The sequence below is a fragment of the Dreissena polymorpha genome, chromosome 2 (assembly GCF_020536995.1).
Source record: "Dreissena polymorpha isolate Duluth1 chromosome 2, UMN_Dpol_1.0, whole genome shotgun sequence".
NCBI lineage: Eukaryota > Metazoa > Mollusca > Bivalvia > Myida > Dreissenidae > Dreissena > Dreissena polymorpha.
The window spans coordinates 147674609-147700547 of record NC_068356.1 but is presented as its reverse complement, the minus strand read 5'-3'; the positions used below and the strand labels follow the sequence as shown (position 1 = coordinate 147700547).

At 35.9% G+C, this 25939-nt stretch overlaps 3 protein-coding genes across 5 annotated transcripts in view; all 3 read right to left on the bottom strand.

Annotated features, from left to right (window-relative positions):
* LOC127869375 (uncharacterized) overlaps positions 1 to 25939 on the bottom strand; it is a 319605-nt gene that overhangs the window by 118304 nt on the left and 175362 nt on the right. The gene's annotated exons all lie outside the window — the stretch shown is intronic.
* The window catches only part of LOC127869376 (uncharacterized), a 161311-nt gene continuing 137126 nt past the window's right edge, over positions 1755 to 25939 (bottom strand). The window contains exons 3-4 of the mRNA XM_052411892.1: positions 6195 to 6278; positions 1755 to 3623 (exon numbers count right to left, since the gene is read on the bottom strand). Coding sequence (XP_052267852.1) covers positions 2289 to 3623; positions 6195 to 6278 — 1419 coding nt within the window. The 3' untranslated portion in view covers positions 1755 to 2288. The remainder of the gene's footprint in view (positions 3624 to 6194; positions 6279 to 25939) is intronic.
* Positions 15071 to 25024, bottom strand: LOC127869370 (uncharacterized). Of its 3 annotated transcripts, XM_052411878.1 has the most exons (6): positions 24812 to 25024; positions 23085 to 23723; positions 22129 to 22279; positions 21259 to 21364; positions 20818 to 20894; positions 16631 to 16749 (listed from the first exon to the last, which is right to left on the bottom strand). In XM_052411878.1, exons 1-6 carry the CDS (start codon positions 25022 to 25024, stop codon positions 16688 to 16690), a joined length of 1248 nt encoding a protein of 415 aa, XP_052267838.1. In that variant the 3' UTR covers positions 16631 to 16687. The 3 variants fall into 3 exon arrangements, with proteins under 3 accessions (XP_052267837.1, XP_052267836.1, XP_052267838.1); XM_052411877.1 differs by lacking the exons at positions 22129 to 22279; positions 23085 to 23723; positions 24812 to 25024 and having other exon boundaries at positions 15071 to 16749; positions 21259 to 21270; XM_052411876.1 differs by lacking the exons at positions 20818 to 20894; positions 21259 to 21364; positions 22129 to 22279; positions 23085 to 23723; positions 24812 to 25024 and adding an exon at positions 19429 to 19510 and having other exon boundaries at positions 15071 to 16749.

The following is a 25939-nucleotide window of genomic DNA, read 5'->3' as shown; positions in this document are numbered from 1 at the left end:
GAAAATTCTTGCAAACAAACTAACAAACAAATCCATGGTATGCTTATGACCATGTTTTGACCTTCGACCTTGTGGCATGTGTCTTTAACGCAATTCTACGAACAAAAGTATGACCAGAACCTCTACACGATGTTTTTAAGATTATTTTCTCAGATGTACAATATGTGTTGGGGTCACCGCCTTGGACGGTAAATACACAACGTAGAGAAACAGTCACATCATACACTAAAGTAAATAAACATTTAACACAAATATTTAGCATCGCAATTCATATAAAAGGATTAAACGAAATCTATTAAATTAATGCAATTGAATTACTCAAAGGTTGAATATTCATCATTACGACAGAAATGCACGGAACATCATGTAATAAATATAGGGATGCAAGCGGTTACACAAATCATTAACCGGTTAACCTGTTGCCGTAACCGGTTAGTAACCGATTAACCGAAACTCCTCAAGTGGTTTAAATGGTAAAGATTACGTAAATAATGTCACACCGCTCATACCTCTACTCTCTATAGAACGGAAGTAATTTGAGAGCGCTTGTGTTGATAACATGTCTGTTTCTGAATAACATGTATATTTATATACATTTATTTTAATTATTTTGTAAATGTTTGTTATATTTTGTATTTATTTTTCCTACGTGAAAGAATATAAGTATTTTATTAAAGAATTACACAATATTCTTTTACGCGTCATTACCTTATTTTTAGTTGGGTCACTTACATTACGTTCGCGTCGTATCGTTCAAAAATGGTATGTTTCTTTGTGTATTCTGTTTTAATTTTAATATTAATATTTATTTATTAAATTAGTTAAATTAATTGCTTTCTTAAATAAAACTTGCCTCATACGGTGGTGGTGGCATCGTGGATCACGTACATTACTAACAACGATTTTAATTTCTGATAGAACAAATAAGACGTTAACTCGACAAGATTTTAACTACGAATGCAATTCATGATAAAATTGTGACTTATAAATACTTTATTTTTGCTGGCAATCAGTGTTGGATATTGGTTAACAAAACATCAAAATAAGCCATCCAATGTCTCAATTGAAATTGATCGCGAGTTCTATAAACGTGTCAATTGCCTCTTCGCTTATAGCCGCCACTCCATGCAGTTCGCTAGTTAAAATTTCGTGAGTTTAACACAACAGTGGATTATTATTAAAACGTTCCCCTTGCTTGTTACCACAAAGGTTCTGCTGTATTGCCTCTTTATCCCACTTTTACAACGAATTCGGTTGATTTAAGCCCCGCTGATTAAATATCATCTATAATCAACGGCAGGAAATGACGTCAATATTTCGACGATACGACTTTATAAATCCAGCGACATTATCCAGTCAAACTAATTTTGTTTAAACAAAAAGGTTTACAAAATAAAAAGTGGGATAAATAGAATAATAGATAAGTGTTGATTATAGATCAGGTTTATCATGCTCGGCAGAAAAACGAAAAAGCACTCGCCAAGGCTTTTTGTTTTCTAAGCCTCGCAGGCCTTAAAACCTAGACGCAGCTTCATTATGCAGGATAATTCTGATGGCATACTTTACCAATGAAAGTAACGTCACATCGTACCAGTAGGTTCGATAAACAAAGGAAGACATACGAATGCTTCAGGTGTCGTTAATAATGTATTAAGATGTAGTTTATATCAACTAACACACATTTATTTTCGATACTCTGCATTTCACGATCCATATTACATATGCATATTTATATATTACTAATATGTATAGCTTAATGTTTAAACGGTCATACGCACCAAATTTCTCTGTTACATCATCAAGGACTATTGTGAACGGAAAAAAGGCACAATGCATGTATATAAACGCATGTCAAACAAATGTGCGTACAACAAAAAACAACGCATGCCAGAGATTCTATAAGTATGCACATTTGTTGGATTAATTCAGAGCACTCCAAATAAGATTGGGTGACAATTAATAGCTATTATTAACAAAGTTTATCTGAAATAAAGCATGAATTTATAAAGTTACCGATTTATACATTTACTCGGTACGTAATGACTGTTTACACTTATAAGTGTACGGACCGTTTTTTAAGTTAACAAACAAAACTTAACAATCCAATAATACACGTCCGAACAATTAAATGAATTACGAAGGGAAAACTAAACACTATTGATATTACCAAATATCAAACCACGCATGAGCACATAATATGTTATTTTTAGACGCCCTAAATTAACTACGTTCTGTAGTGCATTGTTGGAAATATGCATTGCATGGAATAACTGGCATTTACAACACAATTACATAAGCATCATATAATGTATCTCTATCAGATCATTCAAACGACTTCCTTCCCTATTCATCCTCTTACGAACCTCTATCACTAACTCAGCTATACGACTAAATATCGCCTGCACCATAGGATCCGACCTATTGACCACACCATTCTCATCCCTGTACTGTTCTCTTCTGTTCCAGAGCTTCAACTGCAGCAGTTCCATCTCAACTCTCTTCTTGTTATACCACACCAGTGGCTCTGGATGCGATATTATTGCCTTTCGTATCCTCGGCAATCTTAGTAATGTATTTGAAACTTCGTTCATCATGTCCGTGATAGTATTTACCCATGTACATTTTTGTCCTTCATCCAGTCCGCATGCTGCCATTAGATTCCTCTTTGGTATCATATAATATGGCAGTTCGATCTTCAATATTGCCGTTCTTAATTTCTCCAATCCTTCCCGAAGCCAATAAAACAAACTGCTTTCATTGAACTGTGCCTGTGGATTGTTCTCCGCAAGCCACAATACAATGTTTTTCACTGTGTATGATGTAATTTCTTTCTTTAGTGGCTTAAGCACATCCTTAACAACCATTTTTAATAAAACATAAATGTAGACCTGGGTGTTATTAAGACAGCTCATAAGTTCATTCTCCCCAGTATTAAAACAAATCCTCCATTCTACATCTTGATATTCACTACCCTTAAAACCAACAGGTGTCACAAATGATCCCATAGTTACGACTTTGCGAACGATATCCGGTGGTGGCCAATGGCGATTTCGCTCTGCCCATCTCGATAGTATGACAGGACAATGGCAGCGTAAAGAAAAGACATTGTCTGTATGAAATGGCCCTGATGAACTCGGCAGTGATGGCCCTGCACGTTCATGGCGAATCTCGGTTGGCACAGATGTTCTGTCATTAGCAACATCAACAAATAAAGCACTGCTCAGGAAGACACGCCCATTTTCATCTTCACACAGAGCATCATGAATTATTGATGGAATAATGTCGCCATAAAGCTCGCATAAATTAAGCCTAGAGTGTCCGTGGTAGCACAGGCCGGTGTTTAATGTAAACACAGTAGTCTCCCTTGGTAATTTGTCAGAATCAACACCATTTTCTAAACACATGATGCCTTCTACAACATAAATCATATCCACGTCACTTTCATACAGGCCTGTAAGCCCCTCTGACTTGCTACCAGTAGTGATCCGCGTTGTGTTACCATTCCCTCGAGCATTCATCAGCCTATCATTTTCTCTGTAGGCGTCTCTCCGTGCCTGTCTGATGTGAGGCCCATAACCGAGACAGTTCATCAGAGTGGACATCTCTAGTGAGGCATTTTCACACTGAACATGATAGTGATGAAAACATTCAAAATGCAGGAAATGATAATATGCTCCTTAAACAATATGAAACGGTGCATAGCAATCCACGCATACGCGTCCTATACGAACCCATACATGTTATAAAACATTATGTTCTTAAGAAATTATCATCTAAGACTGACTGAATATGTTAAATCTGTTTAAGCTTGAAAACATAAACAATGATTATGTTGAGTCATAATTTGACTCGTATACAGGATCATCAGATGAGCAATGAGTGTGTTTATCACGAAGTTATAATTTGACTCGTATACAGGATAAACATGTAAGCAATGCAATAGAAAAAAAATCAACGGATACAGTTTGACTAATACTTACAATTATAGGTAAAGAAGTTCACAACGTAAAAAATAACGTACAATTTACTCATTATCAATGTTCTACAATTTTATTTTCACATCAAATACTGATATATGTATTTGGAATATGTATGTTTAATAGTATTTTACGAAACCGACTTCTGACAGAACTGCATATACACCATTACTTACAGCTTCTATGTGAACTGCACATACATCAGTACTAACTTTACACTTGCATGTGAACTGCACATACAACTGTACATGCAACGTGTATGAACTGCAGATAAACCAGTACTTACAACTTGTATGTGCACTGCTTAAACACCAGTACTTTCAACTATCGCTGCAACTTCTACGAGCACTGCACATACACCAAAACATACAACTTATATGTGCCCTGCACATACACCAGTAATTACAATGTTAATGTGCATTGTATATACATCAGTACTTTAAACTTCTACGAGCACTGCACATACATCAGTACTTTCAACTTTTACGAGCACTGCACATACATCAGTACTTTCAACTTCTACGAGCACTGCACATATGCCAGTACTTACACCTTCTACGAGCACTGCACATACATCAGTACTTTCAACTTCTACGAGCACTGCACATATGCCAGTACTTACAACTTCTACGAGCACTGCACATACATCAGTACTTTCAACTTCTACGAGCACTGCACATACATCAGTACTTTCAACTTCTACGAGCACTGCACATATGACAGTACTAACAACTTTTACGAGCACTGCACATACATCAGAACTTACAACTTCTACGAGCACTGCACAAACACGTGTTTGTTTATTTTCAATATCTAAGTAAACTGTAAACACACAACGTCTTAAAACTTTTACATGAACTGCACACACACACAAGTACTTACAACTTTTATGTAAACCTCACATACCTTAATTCTTACAACTTATATGTTAACTTCATACATACACCAGTAATTACCGTAATGACTCTATGTTTTCGGACACTCTAAGTTTTCGGGCACCCCTTTTTTTAGCAAAAATAATTATTTTTCGTGACTCTTAATTTTCGGACACACGAGTTTTCGACCATAATTAGTGTCTCTAAGTTTTCGGACAGTATATTTACCAGCGCTATTTTACCAAATGTATGTCCTGTTTTTGATATCTAATGACACTTCGACCATGGGGTTTTACAACCAGATTAACATCATAAAACATGGCCGGTGCATGCCTGATGGCAACGGACCATTACATTTGCGTTATTGTGTAAATTACCTTGTAAACCGGTATTAAACAATTGTTTCGCACGATAGCATAAGCGTTGTGACAATTACCATGGGTAGTGCCAATTAACAGTTCAATTATCAACCGCAATGGTACTAAACCTTCTCAGTAAAATAACTGTGACAAATACTAAACGCTTCAAAGTGTGATGGAAGGTGTTAGACAACAACTATCGGAAATGAACAAACAAAGAATTCATAGCGATTATCGGTACATCACATGCTCATCTTTGAACTCGTTGGTCAAAGTACAACCTTTCAGTAACTTTCTGTCAAATAAATTAAGCATTTAAAATTATTTAAAATGCATTGCAAACATATATAACTAATTTATACTATACGGCATGGAATTTTACAAGCGCGTGCTATTACCGGTATTCCTTGATACAATTGACGCTATTTTTCGACTCTAAGTTTTCGGACACCTTTATTTTGTGAATATTTTTTGTATCAAAGTTTTCGGACACGAAAAAAAATTATTATTTTTAAGTGTCCGAAAACATAGAGTTATTACTGTACAACTTCTACATGAATTGCTTATTCAAAAGTACAAGCAATTTCTAAGTGAACTGCACATAAACCAGAACTGACAACTTCTACGTGATCTGCACATACACCCGAACTGACAACTTCTACGTGAACTGCACATTCACCAGTACTAGCAACTTCTACGTGAACTGCACATACACAAGAACTGACAACTTCTACGTGAACTGCACATACCGGCACACCGGAACTGACAACTTCTACGTGAACTGCACATACACAAGAACTGACAACTTCTAAGTGAACTGCACATACACTGGAACTGCCAACTTCTACGTGAACTGCACATACACCGGAACTGCCAACTTTTACGTGAGCTGCACATACACCGGAACTGCCAACTTCTACGTGAACTGCACATACACCGGAACTGACAACTTTTACGTGAACTGCACATACACAACTTCTTACTATGGAGTGACGACTGTAAAGGCCGCTGTTACGTGGGATACCTTCATGCTCCGCCTTATCATGCCATGGATCACCTTCCGCCATCTGTACAATTATAGTAAAGTGCGCATTGATTATAAACAAGCTTAGTTGTGTACTTATTTCAAACATAATTGATTACATACATACAACATAGCATCGAACGCCATTATGTTGTTTTTATTCACTTAATATTCATCATGTCCTACCATACGATAACGATTACTTTTTTATGTACTGAAATACGCACACAAAGTTATGTAGGGAATTCATTTTATGTACTTATATTTTTGTATAATATAAGACTCAAGTCAAATGCAAATTGTATGCTCCTACATCATTTTCATTCGACATATTTATAGTGGTTGTTTAAATTAAGCCACGTGTATAACTAAAACTATACGCATTTATGTGGGTGATGTACTTATTTGAATGTACCATGTGTTGGGAATTCAGACCGTACGCAACGGTAATAGCGTTGATATATAACTGCATGTAAGTTATGTTAATGGAACTCCATCAACACATAAAACTTGCTAAATCTTTTACTAAAAGGTCATTACTTTAATCTTTTTTAAACAAAAAACCCATAGCTTTCAGTGCTTGCCCATTTTGTTACAAATACAAACAACGAAATAGTAAAAGTTAAATATAATGTTTTGCTATTAAAATACCTTACCGGGTTTTCAATGCGTAAAGTTACATTTTTCATAATTTATCTTGTATTTGCCATCGGATGTCATCAAAATTTTGAAAATCAACAAGTGCTTGATAGTGTGATATCTTCTACAACCTAAATTTGATTTGGTCTATGATTACATTTATTATAATTAAACAAGTAACATCAGAACACAATTAAGTTACACCATGGCACATCTAACAAAGGCCTGCCAACAAACAACAGCAGCAACAACAACAAAACAACAACAGCAATGTTCAGCAGCTGGGCTTTGACACAGGATTTAATGCAACAACAATGACAATAAGATTAATATTATCACATAAGTGTGACTTAGCCACTTAAACAAGTTTTTAGTTGACACAGAATTATGCACTACTGCTAAATCATCGTTATAATGAAAAGGCTACGGCCCATATTAATATTTATTATTAATAATATATAATAATATTATTATTTGATTGCTTAAGAAATAATTGGCGTGTACAAGCGTTGGTTATTTCTGTAACAAGCAACGGTTTGGAGTTCCGATGCGTAATTAAACCAAGAGAGCGCAGCCCGAGTGGTTTGGTAACAAGCATCGGAACGACGTACCGTTGGTTATTACCGCAATAACCAACCCTTACACGTCGATTATTTCGATTCTAACAGGATTTCATTAATAAGTTTTCCGCGATTTAAAGGTCATAAATGAGAATTATATTAACCGAACGTCCTCCACTTTTCCGCGAAAATGTAACGTCACCACAACAATGAAAACCAAATGACGTCGTCTTCATTTATAAAGAGTGAGCGGACAATCAAAGTCACGTCGTACTTACAACCGTTGGTATATCGGGATAATAACCCACGATAGGCTCCTTTCTAATTCTAATGTGCATATACAATTATCAGCTGAAAGCACTGGTCTGCACATGCGACGTATGCACAAAGAGCACATCATACCTACACAAGGGTGGATTATTTTTATAAGACGCAAGCACGATTGACGGGTCGTGAATAGGGGTCAGTTATGGTGTCTGTCCACTTAAAATGGTCAAAAAAGATCTTTTATTAACCGGTATACGTGGCGTAAGAGTAATTAAAGGTATGCTCAATTTTGTGTTGTTTTATTTTAATTGCATGCACATATTTCAGCGGTGTTTCAAAAAACATATAACAGACTATGAAATGAAACAGTTGTTTGAAAAATAATCCACCCTTGTGTAGGTATGATGTGCTCTTTGTGCATACGTCGCATGTGCAGACCAGTGCTTTCAGCAGTCGGTACTGCTCCGTCGGTACTTAACTAGATTGTCAAGATTACATAAACAAACGAAAAATGCTTAAATATCTCTATAATTTCAGAATTATTTTACAAATTATGCGTATTGCAGTTTGCAAGAGGGCTTCATCAAAATGAAAACGGTAAAAAAATGAAAATCGTGTTCGCCTGAAGTCTGCTGTCCACCATGCTCTTGTGATGGTCAGCATTGAAGGACCAGACAATTAGGAAGTTGACTTCGGAAGAATGGTGGATGCTTAGCACCTGGATAAAGCATCGAAGAATAGTTTTTCGAAGTTAAAATTATTATATCTGTACACTTGTGGTAAAATATGAAACTGTATTAGCGTTTTAATGCCTGCTTTTATTTTTCTTGTTATTTCATAGTTTAAAATATGACTTGAATGAAATAAATTTAGGGAAAAAAATATACACATTTAGATGAATTGTAGTTTTTTAATTGCTTCAAAGTAGTGTATATTTGATTAAAGACAGGTAGAAAATCGATTTTAAAAATCGACCCGCAAAATGGACACCCTTCCGCAATAACCCCCATACCGCGATGTCTTGCCGCTGTGCCTGGCCATATTCCTGGGGAAATGCCTGATATATATATATTTATAGAGAGAGAGAGAGAGAGAGAGAGAGAGAGAAGGAGAGAGAGAGAAGAGCTATAGATGCGAGAGAGAGAAGCTAGAGAGAGATAGCGAGCGAGAGAGAGGAAGGCGAGATGAGCGACTGAACGAGAGAGCAAGATTGAGCTCTCACCGCTGAGAGCTCGCGATCTCTCGCTACTCAGACTATCGATCTCTCTCTCTCCTCTATCTCGCTCTCAGCTACTCGCGCAGGCGAGAGAGCGCGATCTCTGAGAGGAATATTTTGCATTTATAAAAACAACAAAATTAAAACAACAACAACTTAGCAATAACTTAAAACTTTTTCAGTAATCTAGGTGGTCAATATAGCTTTTACAATTTTACATCGACTTCTACCCAAATCAAAATGACACCCCTGAAAATTATACGAGAAAAGGCACCATTTATTTCAATTGAATGGTATGAAGTTGAACGTAGTCATCGTAGTAGCATGCCCATATATGTAAAAAAAAACAAAACCGTCTAATACGCTTCACCGTGTGACGTAATTTTACTATGGCGTGTTTCTATTCGGTAAAATAGCAATCAAAAAACGTGAAATACTTTCGCAATGCTTAACAGAACTTATGCAACTGTGCACGATTTTGACACTGACATCGTATTTTGTTATAAACGACAACATACTTTCCCGTAGACAGGCCATTTTACAGTTATTTTTTGTTATAATAAAGTGGGGAAAAACTTGTAAACATTCGGCCACGGAACTAAGAAGTTTTGGGGCAGATATTCGGCATGTTTTGGATTAGATCGATACGTCGTACCCAACGATACGCAGTTTTCGCAGTATACGTTAAAGAATCTCTGTACACCAGTTAAACATCCAAACATGCATATATTCTCTGAACAGCATTCCAGTTGTTTGAAAAATAATCCACCCTTGTGTAGGTATGATGTGCTCTTTGTGCATACGTCGCATGTGCAGACCAGTGCTTTCAGCAGTCGGTACTGCTCCGTCGGTACTTAACTAGATTGTCAAGATTACATAAACAAACGAAAAATGCTTAAATATCTCTATAATTTCAGAATTATTTTACAAATTATGCGTATTGCAGTTTGCAAGAGGGCTTCATCAAAATGAAAACGGTAAAAAAATGAAAATCGTGTTCGCCTGAAGTCTGCTGTCCACCATGCTCTTGTGATGGTCAGCATTGAAGGACCAGACAATTAGGAAGTTGACTTCGGAAGAATGGTGGATGCTTAGCACCTGGATAAAGCCTCGAAGAATAGTTTTTGGAAGTTAAAATTATTATATCTGTACACTTGTGGTAAAATATGAAACTGTATTAGCGTTTTAATGCCTGCTTTTATTTTTCTTGTTATTTCATAGTTTAAAATATGACTTGAATGAAATAAATTTAGGGAAAAAAATATACACATTTAGATGAATTGTAGAGTTTTTAATTAGCTTCAAAGTAGTGTATATTTGATGTAAAGAACAGGATAGAAAATCGATTTTAAAAATCGACCCGCAAAATTTGGACACCCTCACGCAATAACCCCCATACCGCGATGTCTTGCCGCTGTGCCTGGCCATATTCCTGGGGAAATGCCTGATATATATATATATATTTATAGAGAGAGAGAGAGAGAGAGAGAGAGAGAGACAGAGAGACGAGAGAGAGAGGAGAGAAAGAGAGAGAGAGAGAGAGAGAGAGAGGGAGGGAGAGAAGAGAGAAGAGAGAAGAGAGAGAGGAGAGAGCGAGAGAGAGAGAGAGAGAGAAGAGAGAAAGAGAGATGAGAGAGAGAGAGAGAGAGAGAGAGAGAGAGAAGAGTAGAGAGAGAGAGAGAGAGAGAGAGAGAGAGAGAGAGAGAGAGAGAGAGAGAGAGAATATGTGCATTTTATAAAAACAACAAAATAAACTAAACATTATTACATATTTCAAAAACAACAACAACTTAGCAATAACTTAAAACTTTTTAGTAATCTAGTGTCAATATAGCTTTTACAATTTTACATCGACTTCTACCCAAATCAAAATGACACCCCTGAAAATTATACGAGAAAAGGCACCATTTATTTCAATTGAATGGTATGAAGTTGAGCGTGTTATAGTCATCGTAGTAGCATGCCCATATATGTAAAAAAAAACAAAACCGTCTAATACGCTTCACCGTGTGACGTCATTTTATTATGGCATGTTTCTATTCGGTAAAATAGCAATCAAAAAACGTGAAATACTTTCGCAATGCTTAACAGAACTTATGCAACTGTGCACGATTTTGACACTGACATCGTATTTTGTTATAAACGACAACATACTTTCCCGTAGACAGGCCATTTTACAGTTATTTTTTGTTATAATAAAGACGGGAAAAACTTGTAAACATTCGGCCACGGAACTAAGAAGTTTTGGGGCAGATATTCGGCATGTTTTGGATTAGATCGATACGTCGTACCCAACGATACGCAGTTTTCGCATTATACGTTAAAGAATCTCTGTACACCAGTTAAACATCCAAACATGCATATATTCTCTGAACAGAATTCCACGAAATGAACGCTTTTGTTTATGTTGTTATGACGTTGATTTAAAAATATATATATTCCCATTTTACATGTATGTGCGGCTGTTTCAATTATTTAAGAAAAAATAAAGGTTTATTATACATTAACTCGAAAAAGCTTTCGTTATAAGAACTAGAATATAAAATAATACTGTTCAATAGGTTTCATCACACCCTTGATGGAAAGTAGTCTATTTGCGTTTCTAATTTATTAGCTCTATTTATTTTTATACTGATGAAAGAAAATAATGTGTATATTTGAGTTTGAATGCGATGTACTGTTGTATAATAAACTCTCTGTATGTGTGTGTCGGTCGATCAATAAGGCAGTCATTTGGACTACTCAAACAATTTGATCATATACATTATGTGAGAAACGGTCACTTTTAGAAATGCATTTTCAAATGTAGATCTAAGACATTGCAAACAGTGTTGTGCTTGTGCTCTTTATCTGTTCACAATAAACACAACAAAAACAATTATAATCCGATTACTCGCAAACTAAACTTACACTTAAATAACAACAACACATCCATAATGTTATTTTTGTTCCTTTACAAAGAAGGAAGTCACTTTCGATTTCAAAATATATAGTGAGCTTATCAATGATATATTTTTACTTATTACGAACCTTCTCTTTTCTCAAATAATTCTTACCATTTAACATAGATCCGTGTCTTAAACAACATAATTTGGTAGACAAATTAAAATAAAACCTCTCCAATCCACAGGGTCCAGTAAAAAAAAAAAAAAAAAAAAAAATTGTTTATGTAAGAAAAAGGAAAAGGGCACCAACGCAATTCAACTACTGGACATGCATTATAACGCACTGCTAAACAGTTCATATGTTTATCACCAAAAACTCTGCACAGATTTACAGCAAAATAAATTATCTCTCAATCGGTATCAGTGTCATTCGATTCGACGCAGTATTAAACTGTACACAGGGCCCCAAACACGAGAAATTGTCCAAAATTCGGTCGATGTAGCTAAGCCTGTCCACTTGTGTTTACACGGGACGAGTCCTGTTGGGCACGTAATAAGCGATTCCCCGATAAATCGTCTATAACTCCATATAAACCACATCCAAGGAACACTGTCCACATCAATTACTCGCTCCGTCTCCGAATATTAGCCGAGAAATCGACTCGTTTTTACACACAATAATTCTACACGTAAAAAGTCGCCATTTGCCGGCTTGGAATCCCGCACTGCGCAGATATTGGAACGCGTTATTTGATTGGTTGAAATTGTAAAAAGTTAAAAGGTAAGATAACAATTGACATATAACTCAAAATGTTTAAACTTTTGCAAAAAATTAAATCCTATATTTTTACAAAACGATTTAAATATGAAAACGATTTTTGCCATCACTTAAACTGTGTTGTTTGATATAAACATGGAAAGGGAACCAGCACAGCGTCCCCTTGCAGGGAAACATCAGAGTAATAATAGCGGCAAGATTGAAAATTTTGACAGACCTCAAAATGAGTCTTGTAACCTGGTAATGTGAACTTAACAAACAATTTGTCCTTCCCATATTGATTATTTAACCAATTGCCCATGATATAACGTCTTTTCACACCTTTGCGAACAGAGTAGACTCATATCAGACAATACTGTGCCAAGTGCTGTTTAAGTCAATGCAATACTTAAGCAAAGTGCTGTTAAATTTATATGCAAAACTGAGCTACATGATGTTAAATTGTATGCAAAACTGAGCCAAGTGATGTTAAATTTCTATGAAATACTGAGCTAAGTGATTTATATGAAAAACTGAGCTAAGTGATGTTAAATTCCAATGCAACACTAAGTGCTGTGAACTTAACAAAACTTAGCAATGATTTGATCGACCTTACGATAATATTAAGTAATGGCTGAATCAACCTTTTACCATGCAGAATGATTTTGTTATGTCAGTGACTCTGGTTCAATGCTGTATCATCCTTTTGACAATGTTTCAGCATGGCATTTTTCTACTAATAGTCACTACACTGCCTTTCGGAGCTTGCCTGGTCAGGGTCTAGTCAGTTTGTACAGCATGCCGACTCTCTTTCAAAAGTGGTTATCTGTACCCATTAGGTTTTCAAAATGTGGGAACAGAACTAATAAGATGTGTATGTGACCCCCCCCCCAATATAATTGACCTTTGACCTTGTAGGACGACCTTGATCTTTCACCACTCACTATGTGCAGCTCCATGAGATACACATGCATGCCAAATATCAAGTTGCTATCTTTAATATTGCAAAAGTTATGGCCAATGTTAAAGTTTGACAAAAACCAACAAACAAACAGACAGGGCAAAAACTAAATGTAACAAGAGCTGTCACCATAGGATGACTTATGCCCCCTATAAACGATTGATAGAAGTTATGAGTTTTTCTCTAAACCTAAACGCAGATTTCGAAACCTTGACGCGGACCCTAAGTTCAAGGTCAAGGTCACAGGGGTTAAAATTTGTTTGCTTATGGAAAGGCCTTGTCCATATACACATGCATACCAAATATAAAGGTTATACCTCAAGGGACATGAAAGTTATGAGCATTTTTCAAAACCTAAATGCAGATTTCGAAACCTAAACGCGGACCCGAAGTTCAAGGTCAAGGTCTCAGGGGTAAAAATTTGTGTGTGTATGGAAAGGCCTTGTCCATATTCACATGCATACCAAATATGAAGGTTATATCTCAAGGGACATAGAAGTTATGAGCATTTTTCGAAACCTAAACACAAAGTGTGATGGAAAGACGGACGGACAGACAGACGGACAGTCCGATCACTATATGCCCCCTTTTCTTCGAAAGGGGGCATACAAATGTGGATACTTAAGATTTATTTGCTAAAAAAGACTTTATAACATAATATTTATAACATAATATGTGGTAAAATACTTAACTAAACACATTAGGATGAATAATCAGAATATTTTGGTAGAATTTGCAGCACACAAATTTAAATTAGCTCTATTATATTGCAGATAGCAATGTAGATCTTGTTTTTTATACACCATAAGAAAACCCAGTGACAAAAGAAGAAATATCTCATTATGAGCATTTTTTTTCTTTTGTCTCTAGGCTTTCAAATGTCATCAGCCGCAAGATGCAAAAATGCTTCTGCAGGGAGCAAAAAGTTAAACATCATTTATTGTCAGGTCTACATTAATATGATAATTCAAATGGAATGTTACTTTAAAAATATCCAATAATAATAAACATGTAAATCCTATGTTATTACTTATGATATCAATCATTCTAAAGAGAACCACCAATATAGGATTAAACTCTTTTCCAAACGACACATTTTGGACTGTCCCAAATTTAAAGAAATTGCAGACGGCCATTAAAATTATAATGGAATATGAAGAAATAGCTTTGGAAGGGTAGAAAGCATTGTGATAAAAGGAGAAATTGTTCAATATGAGCAATTCCTCGTTTGTTCACAATGATTTCTAGAGTTGTCAGCACCAAACCCGTAAAATCCCGTTATCGTGTGGTAATAGCTTAAACAAAGAATAACCAAAGTTGTAAAACAAAAACCCTTTTAACTAAATGGTGTATTTATATTATTATTATCTACTGATGGCATTTTGCACTCGGCAGGAGATGACTTAAAAATTATACTGAGACAAAAGAAAAATTGCTTTTGCAACTTACTTATAATGTAAAACATGAGCAATGTATTATTTTGTCAAAATGTTGATGTATTCCTTATTTCCCAAAGAGTTAAATCTTGTTATTGTCATGTAATGGGTCAAACAAATGACAATATTATTCACATTCTGGACAACAGAACTTTCTGTTTACTTTTGTGTAATACTTCCATTTTGTTAAACTAGATAACCCACAACACCGTCGATGGTACCACTTGTTACATATATCACAAGCTATCCATTCTTCATTTTCAGTGTAGGCTTTACCACATTTGTAACATGACTCCTCTTCCTCCTCCTCCCTTTCCTCATCACCATCATCATTCTCTGGCGGTTTCTCAGTTTTTTCCTGACTTGCAGCTCTTTTAGTCTTTTTCACTGCTGTTTGTGTTTTTAAAGACTTCTTTTTACAAGACACTCCAGATGAACCTGGCTGTTCTGAAGAAGCCAACGCGCCTAGAAAAGTATGATTTGAATGTGTTGAAGATGATCTTTTTTTTGAAGACACTCCAGATGTGCCGGGCTGTTCTGTAGTAGTAATAGAAATAGGGTTGAGACTTTTGGTTTGTTTGAAATGTGTATTGTGAGCGGTCTTTTTTTCTGAAACTTGGATTTGTTTACGGTGTTCCATTTTCTTACGAGTGTTGCAGGACTCCATAAAATCCCTTGAAAACTGCTTCAATAGTATTGAGGATACCTTGTATATGCACTCTCTGTAAAGTGTTCTGATGTTGTCATTTGAAGCTGGGTTTGCATTATTTCCACTGCACATTTTATAAAAGCTTGCAAAAAACTGGTTATTTTCTTCAAGGGTCTTAATTACATGATCATGAAGACTATTTCCATGTTTGACCAAGTTTTTTGAACTTAGTTCATTCAATGATGCTGTTACAATACTTTCAAAACAGTGGTAACATTGGTCAGAGATATTTGTCAGACCTCTATTAATATTCTGTTTTCTTGAGGTTTCTGATAGACTTCCTGGATCTTCAGTTACAGCAATCAAATGGTGCTCACTAACTGTCATCTTCTCTAGGAACTCCACCATTACTGACGCTGTGTTAAATTTACTAACGCCCAATGCACTGGTTTTGTACATATTCGATTTAACTTGGCACATATAGTTGTATTTGAGCTTGGCAACAGCATAACCACCTATATATCTGATTTTACCTCTGGCTGTTGCATCAAATCCATCTGTAGCTCGTGATGTCATTTTCTGGTTATCTATATATGATAACTGTGCAGCTTTATCTGATAGAAGCAACTGACGAACAGTAGTGCAGAGTTTAAAAATTGCAGAATACAATGCAGGTTTTGTTCCTTTGGAGGAGAGCAGAATTAATGGAAGACACTCACTTTCATACTCTGCTGATGTCATATGACTTTGCCACAGTTTATAAAAAGCAGTTAACTGACACTGTGGAACTGGACTCTCTCTACCTGGTTCGGAAATCACAGTTTGGGCATAAAACTTCATGCAACGGTCATACTGTTGGTTTAAGAAGCATCTAACAATTTGTTCATTAGCCATAAAACTTGCAAATATTTCATTCACCATAGACTGTTGTTCAGTAACGGGACATGTGTAACTAAGTTCATTTATTTGTTCCTCTAAGTCAAAGGTGTCTGGAAGAACAACAGCTGTGTGTTCTGCCAAGGAAGAACCAATATTTGCCAAGAGCTCGTCAAACACTGGATCGTCCATGTCATCTTCCGTGTCTAAAATGCCTGTTGCATGTTGCACTGGGCTAGGATTGCTCTGTTGCATCTCAGGATATAAACTGAAAGAGCAAATTAAATATTTGACACATCTCACACAAAAATCATTTAAAGATATAATCCTTAATGTGTCTTTTAACCAATTATCATACAATAATGTGATTTTACGTGTTTGTTTTCGACAACTCTTAGAAGTCGTTGAGGTAATAAAAGAAATTGCTCATGTTGAGCAATTTCTCCGTTTTACAACGATGACTTCTACCCTAACAAATTAATGTCTTAATACTCTCTTACAATTTAATTTGTCATCTCGAAATTATAATGTGAAAAAGAGAAATTGCTCAAGATAAGTAAATTCTCCTTATCTCACAATGATTTCTACCCTACCAAAACAATTTCTTCATATCCTATTACATTTGTAATTGTCATGTGTAACTTCTTTCAATTTGGGACTTAAACAAATATTGATTGGTATTGAGTTAAAAAACCTGTAGTTTTGCAAATCTTGCAAAGTTTTCGTTTTATTCAATAATCACTAAACCTTGCAAGAGGTACAAGCATTTTTTATTTGCATAAATAATATAAATAATATTTATTAGGTTTATATTTTTCATATTAAAATGAATTTCATATAAATCTGATGAATATTATTTTGTGTATGTTCCTTTTGTGTATAAATTTTTATCCTGTTAATCACTAGTATTAAACATTAACCGTTTTCCACTTAGAAGCAAAGTGAATAGGCTATGTGCAAACAGCATAAAACCAGAACAGCCTGCAAGTAACTCGCAGTCTGTTCAGGTTTTATGCTGTTTGCTGCTCATCCGTATCTAAGGGTTGGAAATGGAGCCGTTAAAACTTGAATCTAGCTAGTAAGAAAGGTTTTTATTTAAATTTCACTTTCTAAGGGACTACAAACACATCAAAATACATATCTTAGTGGTAAGGGGTTAATACTATCTGATACAGAGAAGTCTGTAAATAACTTACAAATAATCAGTAACCGTATATAGTATTCAATATTTTGATCATTAAATAAAAGCTAATTTTAGTAATTGTATTATTTAAATCCATAAATTGTTATTGCAATTATGGTGTGTAATTTAATTTAACCTTCTAAGTTGATTGTGCACATTTTCCCTGTACATGTTTCTAGAGCTTATATGTTTACATCTGACTGATAACTAGGTCAACCCTCAGCAGATTGAACAGCTGTTATCATGCATATAGAGGTCATAATCTTTATAACTTTCCCACGCACTTATGTAAACAATGTCTAGACTACAATGGTGGAAAGTGTATGCAAGAATTTTCAATTGTTGTTATAGGTATAGATTTCTACCCTACCAAATCTACTTCTTTATATTACAATTGAATTTGTCATCTGCATCCACGTTCAATTTGGGACAGTCTAAAATGTGTTGTTTGGTAACGGGTTAAACCTTTTCCGTGTTTCCAGTAATTTAACTTGTCAACTGCATCCTCTTTAAAGAAATTGTTTATAAACACATTATTTTTTTTTTCAGGCTTACACTCAACCTCAAGTTGGGCAATGAGCAAGAGTTCATATCAGCTGAGGTTCTCTTCAACACCTATACCATAGACACAACATTGGAAAGGAAAAATGACATAAACTATCTCACGTTCTGTCAGATTCTTCAAAAAGTGTTTAAAGTAGACTCCAAAAGAAAAGTTATAAACAAACAGAAACAGACTGTATACAACCTGCAGTGGAAACCCCAAGACAAATCCAGTAATGAGAAAGTTTTCGATCACTTGGCGTTAACAAATTTGCTACATAACCTGCATTGCCATGTACATGTCATGCCATGCACATCTGTGAAAGTGAAAATTCCTACCGGCTGGATATGCAATGGAAATGAAGTTGAGAAAGTGGTAGTTTTCAGAAGTGATATGACATTCAATGTGCATATAAGAGGACGAGAGATTGATCTGGAGTCTAATTATATTGCCGGCACTTACTGTCTAACCTGCGAAGGTATTAAGGAAGTATTGGAACAAGTTAATTGCATCCAGCTATGTCAAGGCATTACTATTAAGAAACATAATTACATACCCCACTCAAACATTCAACAGGAACTGCTTACCAAACAAGGGGATGAGAACATTAACCATAACATTGTGCGATCTAAATTATGCAAACAGTTTGCCATATTGAATAACAGACAAATCCCAAACTGCACAACATGTCAGCGACTTACTATCAAATATCCAGAGAATACGCCAAAACCTTCGGTAGTTGATACACTTAGGAATTTAGTGCCAACAGCTAGTGATGCTACTTTGACCTTCTTAGCTTCACAGGTAAACAATGCACAAAACAAATGCAGCAATCAAAACAGATGGGACAGCACAACTATAAATGAATGTCTGCAACTTTTCACTAGAAGTCCAGAAGGATATAAAAGCCTAAGGAAATCTGAAGTGCTGCTTCTTCCAAGTCCCTCACTTCTATTACTTTACAAAAACAGCATACAACAAAGTCCAGGGTTTCATGAAAACATCTTCAGGTGGATGTATGAGGAAGCAAACAGGATGGATATTCCAACAGAGGGTCGTATTGGAGGGATTCTCCTTGACGAGATGACCATTCAAGAGAAAATTGAAATTGTTAGACAAGGGGACAGCTTGTCCATGATTGGTTTTGTAGACCTTGGAGTTGAAAGCCAAGCTGTTGACTCATTGAAATCTGGAACTTGTACCAAAAACTAGGAACTCACATTTTACAAATGATGTTCATGGGGCTGTCTGGATTTAGATTTCCATTTGCTTATTTTGTAAGCCATTCACTGTCTGCAAGCCATCTGTATATATTGTTCTGGGAGGCAATGAACAAACTGCAAGATTTTGGTTTCAGTGTAAAATATGTCTGCATGGATGGCGCTGTTAACAATCGATCATTCATGCACATTCATTTTCCTGATAAGCAACCTGCAAACCACAACATGACATCAAAATGTCCAAGTGATCCATCGCAACATATTATATTCTTAATGGATCCATCTCACACTTTCAAGAAAATCAGAAACAACGTTATCAAGAGTGGAAATTCAACTGGTCATACCAGGCTTCTTCTTCTTCCATCTGGAGCAACAATTCAATGGTCAATGTGGATTAATGCATATAAATGGGACTGTCAAAACCCAATACAAACTCACTATAAACTTACAAATGAACACATTTATCCCAGTAATACTTCAAAAATGAGAAACAAGCTTGCAGAGGATGTGCTGGACTCTGAAATGCTTAATCTTATGCTTGCATACAAGGACAGTTTGGGAGAAAAAGGCAGTGAGTTAGATGGTGCCATAGAATTCCTCAAAAACACATCTAAGTTGATAAGTGTATATAGAGATAAACGCCCTGTACATTTGTTAGAAGACCAAAGGCTAAAGGACCTCAAAGAAATACAGGCATGGTTCAATGACTGGAAAACCCATTCCTATGGCAGCAAAGTCAAACCTGGAAAAGGTAGTGAAAAAATGTCTGAGCAGTGCATGGAGGACCTACAGTCAACAATAATTGGTTTCTTACAGCTATGTTGTACCATATCCCATGAAATCAGTGGTTGGTCAGTAGTACCAGCAATGATCAACTCCGATCCCATCGAGAACCACTTCTGTCAACAACGTGGCAAATTCAACGGATTAAATACAAATCCTACAGCTCTTCAATATCAGCGGAATGCAAATAGTGTAATAATCGGACAATCGGCATTATCTAAGAAAAGTAACACTGGGGGAATAAGCTCAAAATGTCAAAACTTCAAACATTCTATAAAGCAGTTGGATTCATCAAACAGTCGCAAGAGAAGAGTTAGTGAACAAAGCCAAAGTACACAGCCCATAAAAGTGATCAGAATGTGATTGAATTTTGGTTTTAGACCAGTTTTAACATTGTTTCAGTCATATAATGGCGGTCGGTGTATTTTCTCACCAGTACTGCACAATATTCTGCAAAATAGATACTGTTTAATACTCACCAATCTACCAAATTCCGACAGCATGAACAGTCATCAATAAATGGACTGCCTTCTTGGGCTACAAAATCAGTGACAGCTTGTGTTTGTGGTATCACAGCATCCTGGGAGAAGTTCACGATTCTCAAACCTTCTATAGACCTGGCACGACCAATTGCCACACCCAACTGACCAGACTGGAATATATGCCGGCAGTTTACTTCAACCCTGGAAAAAACAATGATGAAACACATGACATGTAAGTTATTATGTTAAAGTGTGTGTTGCTATTATGGTACTCTAAACAGGTGTTCATTTCATGTTCATAAATATGGCCCCATTTCCCTTCTGAGAAAGCATACATGTATTACTCTCCCATACATTTGACAATTGAACAAACATGATCAAATTTTTCCCTCATAATGGCCTCAACAACATTCCCCTAACACAAAAAACAAATGAGTTGATATTCTTAAAAAATAACATATAAACTGTCTGATCTGGATCTATTTAATTGTGCAGAGGCATCAAAAGTGGTATCTCTCAGAGAAAGGCTTAAATTTTTATTTTGTAATCTTGGAAATACAATTACCTGTCTAGTGACATGCCCTGGGATTTGTGAATTGTCATGCCATAGCTGAGCTTCAGTGGAAACTGGTATCTCTCACAAATGTTATGTCCAGTAGTCGGGTCAAAAACTGAAGAGTATAAACATATAAAACATGTCAAAGATTAAATTTTCTCCAAGGCATTTTCATTTTTTTTTTCATTAGGTGGCTACAACAGTGTATACCCTAAAAAGAGAGATATTATATACAGGTGTTCTCTTTGATCTGGATCTTCACTGGTTGCAATAGTACATTAAGTATCATTTTGCTGCAAACAGTGGTAAAACAAATATTTTGGGTGTCTTTTAACCCTTTACCGCATAGATACGTATGTTCAAACATTTGAAGTCATTTAGAAAGTAAATTTAATTAAAGACCTTTCTTACTATATTCAAGTTTAAAAGCTTCATTTCCAACCCTTAGATACTGATGAGCAGCAAAAAGCATAAAACCTGAACAGACTGCGAGTTACTCGCAGGCTGTTCTGGTTTTATGCTGGTTGCAAAAGCCATTTGCACTTCTGAGTGGGAAAGGGTAAAATCAGCTAAAGTAATAAATATTATATCTAAAAGTTTTCCAAAGCTTCTGATTATAAGTTATACAATTTAATTCTTTTTTCCACTGAAAATTACTTTTTAATTTACTTCTTTCCATTTCCTTTAATTGTCAAAGTAATTATTTTCTTAATGTGAGAGGCCAGGACTCTTCCATTAAAAAAAAACCTAATCTGTGTCTACCTTAAGTGAAAAGTAAATTTTGGCATTTTTTTATATATAATGCAAACAGTGAAAATGTACTCCTTAAGTGAAATAAGCTCACATGCAAGCATGCATTTTATGCTAATTAAAACATACTTGTGAAAGCACATCGAAGGATAGTGGCCACTTCATGTAACATAGGGAAGAAAACATGGACAGCATCCTCTCTGATGTCTCGAACCTCACCCTGCAGCCCATTCATAAGTCTGTCAGACAGATTCTTTAGAAGCATTACCCTGCAACCGATCTGTAAACAAGTATTAATAACATTCTAATGAATTTATAGACGAGTCGTTTTTTTCAAAACCTACTACAGAACCACAGGGGCCAGTAACAAAAAATGGGTACTGTATGTAAGAAAAAGATTATCCCTTACAATGCGGGAACCGAGTTTTGAAGGTCTTTGCAAAGATCCAGATGAGACGAAACAGTTTGCTATTCTGATAGTAATTTTTTTTTTAATTCGAAGAAATGCTAATTGTAGAAATTCAGCAGACGACATTTTAGCAGACGATAAATTTCCCAGCATGCAAAGGGTTAAGTACAGTTCCCATTTCTTTTTGACTGGCCTCTGTGTACAGAACCTAATAATCTTAAAACATGAAAAATAATTGGTATTGCTTTCATTTTAAATAAATGAATTTGGAATGGTGCATACCTAGATGAGAAGGCAATTAGGGCAAATAGTTGTGGATACATGTGCACTAGACTTATTGAAACTTGTATGAGGTTTAGAAATTGAGTCCACAGTACATGGCTGCCTCCACTGAACAGCCATTGTCACAAAAGCCTTTACATATAACCATACCCCTCATGCATATTTATTTGCTATTAATATATAATGAATTAAAATGTAATTCTAGCGTACTAAAAAGCACATAATCACCATAAGTTGTATTGTTCACTATAACTTGTTATAGAATATAATATTCATATTTATAATCAAACAGAGTAGACCTGTGTCTTACAGCTCATGTAGGAGCTCCTTAAGATTGGTCATCTTTGCATGTTAATTGTAAAGGATTATTTGTTCTTTTTTTTAATATTATTACCTTTAACCATAATGTTGGTGGTACCACCAAAGTGTTCAGGGCTCGTTCATCTCCTTTATCTGTGGATTGGAAGGAATACATTTGGCCGTCAAGGTCCATGATTCGACTTCTGTTGTGAAGGTCCACCAATATGTTGGTGGCATATAGCTTCACCAATTTACCATCCTCTTGTGGCAATTCCCGGGCTAGAGAAGTTATTAGCTTCTGACTGTCATTACTGAGTTGCCCTAAAGATAACTCTCTGATGAGGCTTATGAGAGATTCGTCTCTCTGTCTAAACACAGAATCTAAAAATATGCTGTGTGGTGGCCAAAATTTGCTGGTAAAGGCAAACTCACCCAGGTCCTCATATCTTAAATTTCTTACTGGTGGAAGTTGCAAAAAATCACCAACAACTATTATCTGTATGTTACCAAATGTGTGGCTTGTATCCTTTATTCGCAAAACTGTTTCAAGCATATCAAACATTCTTCTGCTGAACATGGAAATCTCATCAATTATTAAGATATCTGTTGACAAAATTCTGTTTCGTGCAGGTATTAATCTGTCATCAGTTGCCATCATCCCCCTTAATTTTATACCACACATCCTGCCATCCCCAACTCCACACCACTTGTGAATTGTCATGGGCTTCAACACCTGAAAGCGAAAGGTCATTAAATTAATATTGTGATGGTCCCCATGCATTTTTTGTTTCTGTGTGGAGGGAGATGCCCATTTTACGCACTAACAGCTGAAAACTGATGCGATTGTGAAAAAAGGTGAAATTGCTCGTCTTGAGCGATATCCCATTTTGTCACAATTGTTTTGCTGCACTAGCTTCGTAAACATGTTCTTTTTTTAAAAGCGTTGTCTGCTGGTGCTTTAAAATTTGGTCACTCCCAAAATTCTGCATGGGATGGGATGGGAAGGTTTAGGATCCATTTCTTTCCTTTAAATAATAAGTAAAAATTCTGGATTGTGGTTATTAAAAAAGGAGCATCGCTTGAGTTACATGAAATATATTTCTTAGTTAATTCCATGCAAAACAAACCAAGAATAAAATCTCATGACACCATATAATATATTTATATATATTTGAAACAAAATCCTTGTGTTGTATATGTATATTTAAATATAAAAGTTAAAGAAAAAACTGCTTCATCTTCATGAACTTAGTTATTTTAACCAGGTTATTAGATTGGCGATGTTGGCTGGCGGGCAGGCGAAACAAGCTTGTCTGCGCCATTACTTTGTTGTTTATTGTCAGATTTTAAAATCATTCGGCACATGTGTTCACCATCATAAGAAAGTGTGTCATGCGAAAGAATTACGTTGATATCTCCAAGGTCAAGGTTACAATTTGAGTTTGAAGGTCAAAAATGGCCATAAATGAGCTTGTCCGGGCCATAACTTTGTCGTTCATTGTCAGATTGTAAAATCATTTCGCACATTTGTTCATTAGACAGTGCGTCACGCGAAAGAATTACGTTGATATTTCCAAGGTCAAGGTCACAATTTGAGTTTGAAGGTCAAAATTGAACTGAAAACCTAGTTTTGTGACATTTTAGTCCCTTGTTTATTTTATTTACTAGAGCTTTTACTAAATTACAACAGATCGTCATGTTTTTTGTTCCATATATATGTACCCTTTCTATACATGTTAAAGAACTTGATGAAATCCCACTTGTCGTTTCTGTTAAATAAGTTAAATTATGTTTTGCAGTCAAATCACAAAATCAACATACCGGTGAGAAATTGCTGCAAGCAACACCTGTCGTGCATGTTAATGCGACCGATTTGCGTTCATTCTCCGCCCATTGCATTATATGGGTTACGAGCGTAGACTTGCCGCACCCAGCCTGACCGCCGATGTAAACATTGTGGCCTGCTTTGACCATTGAGAGGGCCAAATTCTGTTTTGCAGTCCAATACGTCTGCTGTTCCATGGCTGCATCCATTTCCCGCGATATGTCAAAGTTTTTAATCTAACGAAGTACTCAGAAGTGTTCCAAATGAAATCGACCAATAAAAACTCACCGTTTAGGCTGCGTTCGTCTCAGCATTCACTGCGGGATAGCCGACCGGCAAATGGCGTCTTTTGACATTCAGAATTATTGTGTGTGAAAACGAGTTGATTTCTTGGTAAATATTCGGCGACCGAGCAAGTTATTGACGTGGACAGTGTTTTTTGGATGTGTTTTATATGGAGCTATAGACAATTTATCGGGGAATCGCTTATTACGTGCCCAACAGGACTCGTCCAGTGTAAACACAAGTGGACAGGCTTAGCTACATCGACCGAATTTTGGACAATTTCTCGTGTTTGAGGCCATGTGGACACTATAGTACTGCGTCGAATCGAATGACACTAGTACCGTTAGAGAGATAATTTATTTTGCTGTAAAACTGTGCAGAGTTTGTGATGATAAACATATGAATTATGTAGTAGTGCCTTGGAATTCATGTCCAGTAGTTGAATTGCGTTGGTGCCCTTTTCCTTTTTCTTACATAAACAATTTTTTTTTCTTTTTTTTTTTTTACTGGACCCTGTGCTCCAATCGTTCGCTACGAAAGCGAAACTAAACGAATCGGTCCAAGTGTTTGCCTCCCATATCGGTCAAATAATGGTTAGACACTACTAAACTCAGTATCGGTAACGTTTTAATATTGAGCGCAGCGTATCAAATCGAAGCGGAGATTACATATCACGTCATGTTGGTTAATTCGAGTATTATTGTTATTATACAAACATTTTTATTATAAATGTATATTTTCTTTCCAGTGTTTGACTGTTAACCATGTATTAGGAGTTAAAGTATATAACATTAAAAGCGATTACAGCACAACATACGAAAACGCTATAACTAGTTATC

Excerpts from the sequence above, each read along its gene's own strand:
- LOC127869370 (XM_052411876.1), bottom strand. The coding sequence starts at position 19,448 with ATGAACATCATTTGTAAAAT. Across the intron at positions 16,750-19,428 it reads ATGAACATCATTTGTAAAAT|TTTATATCCTGAGATGCAAC; the intron begins GTGAGTTCCTAG and ends TTGCTCTTTCAG.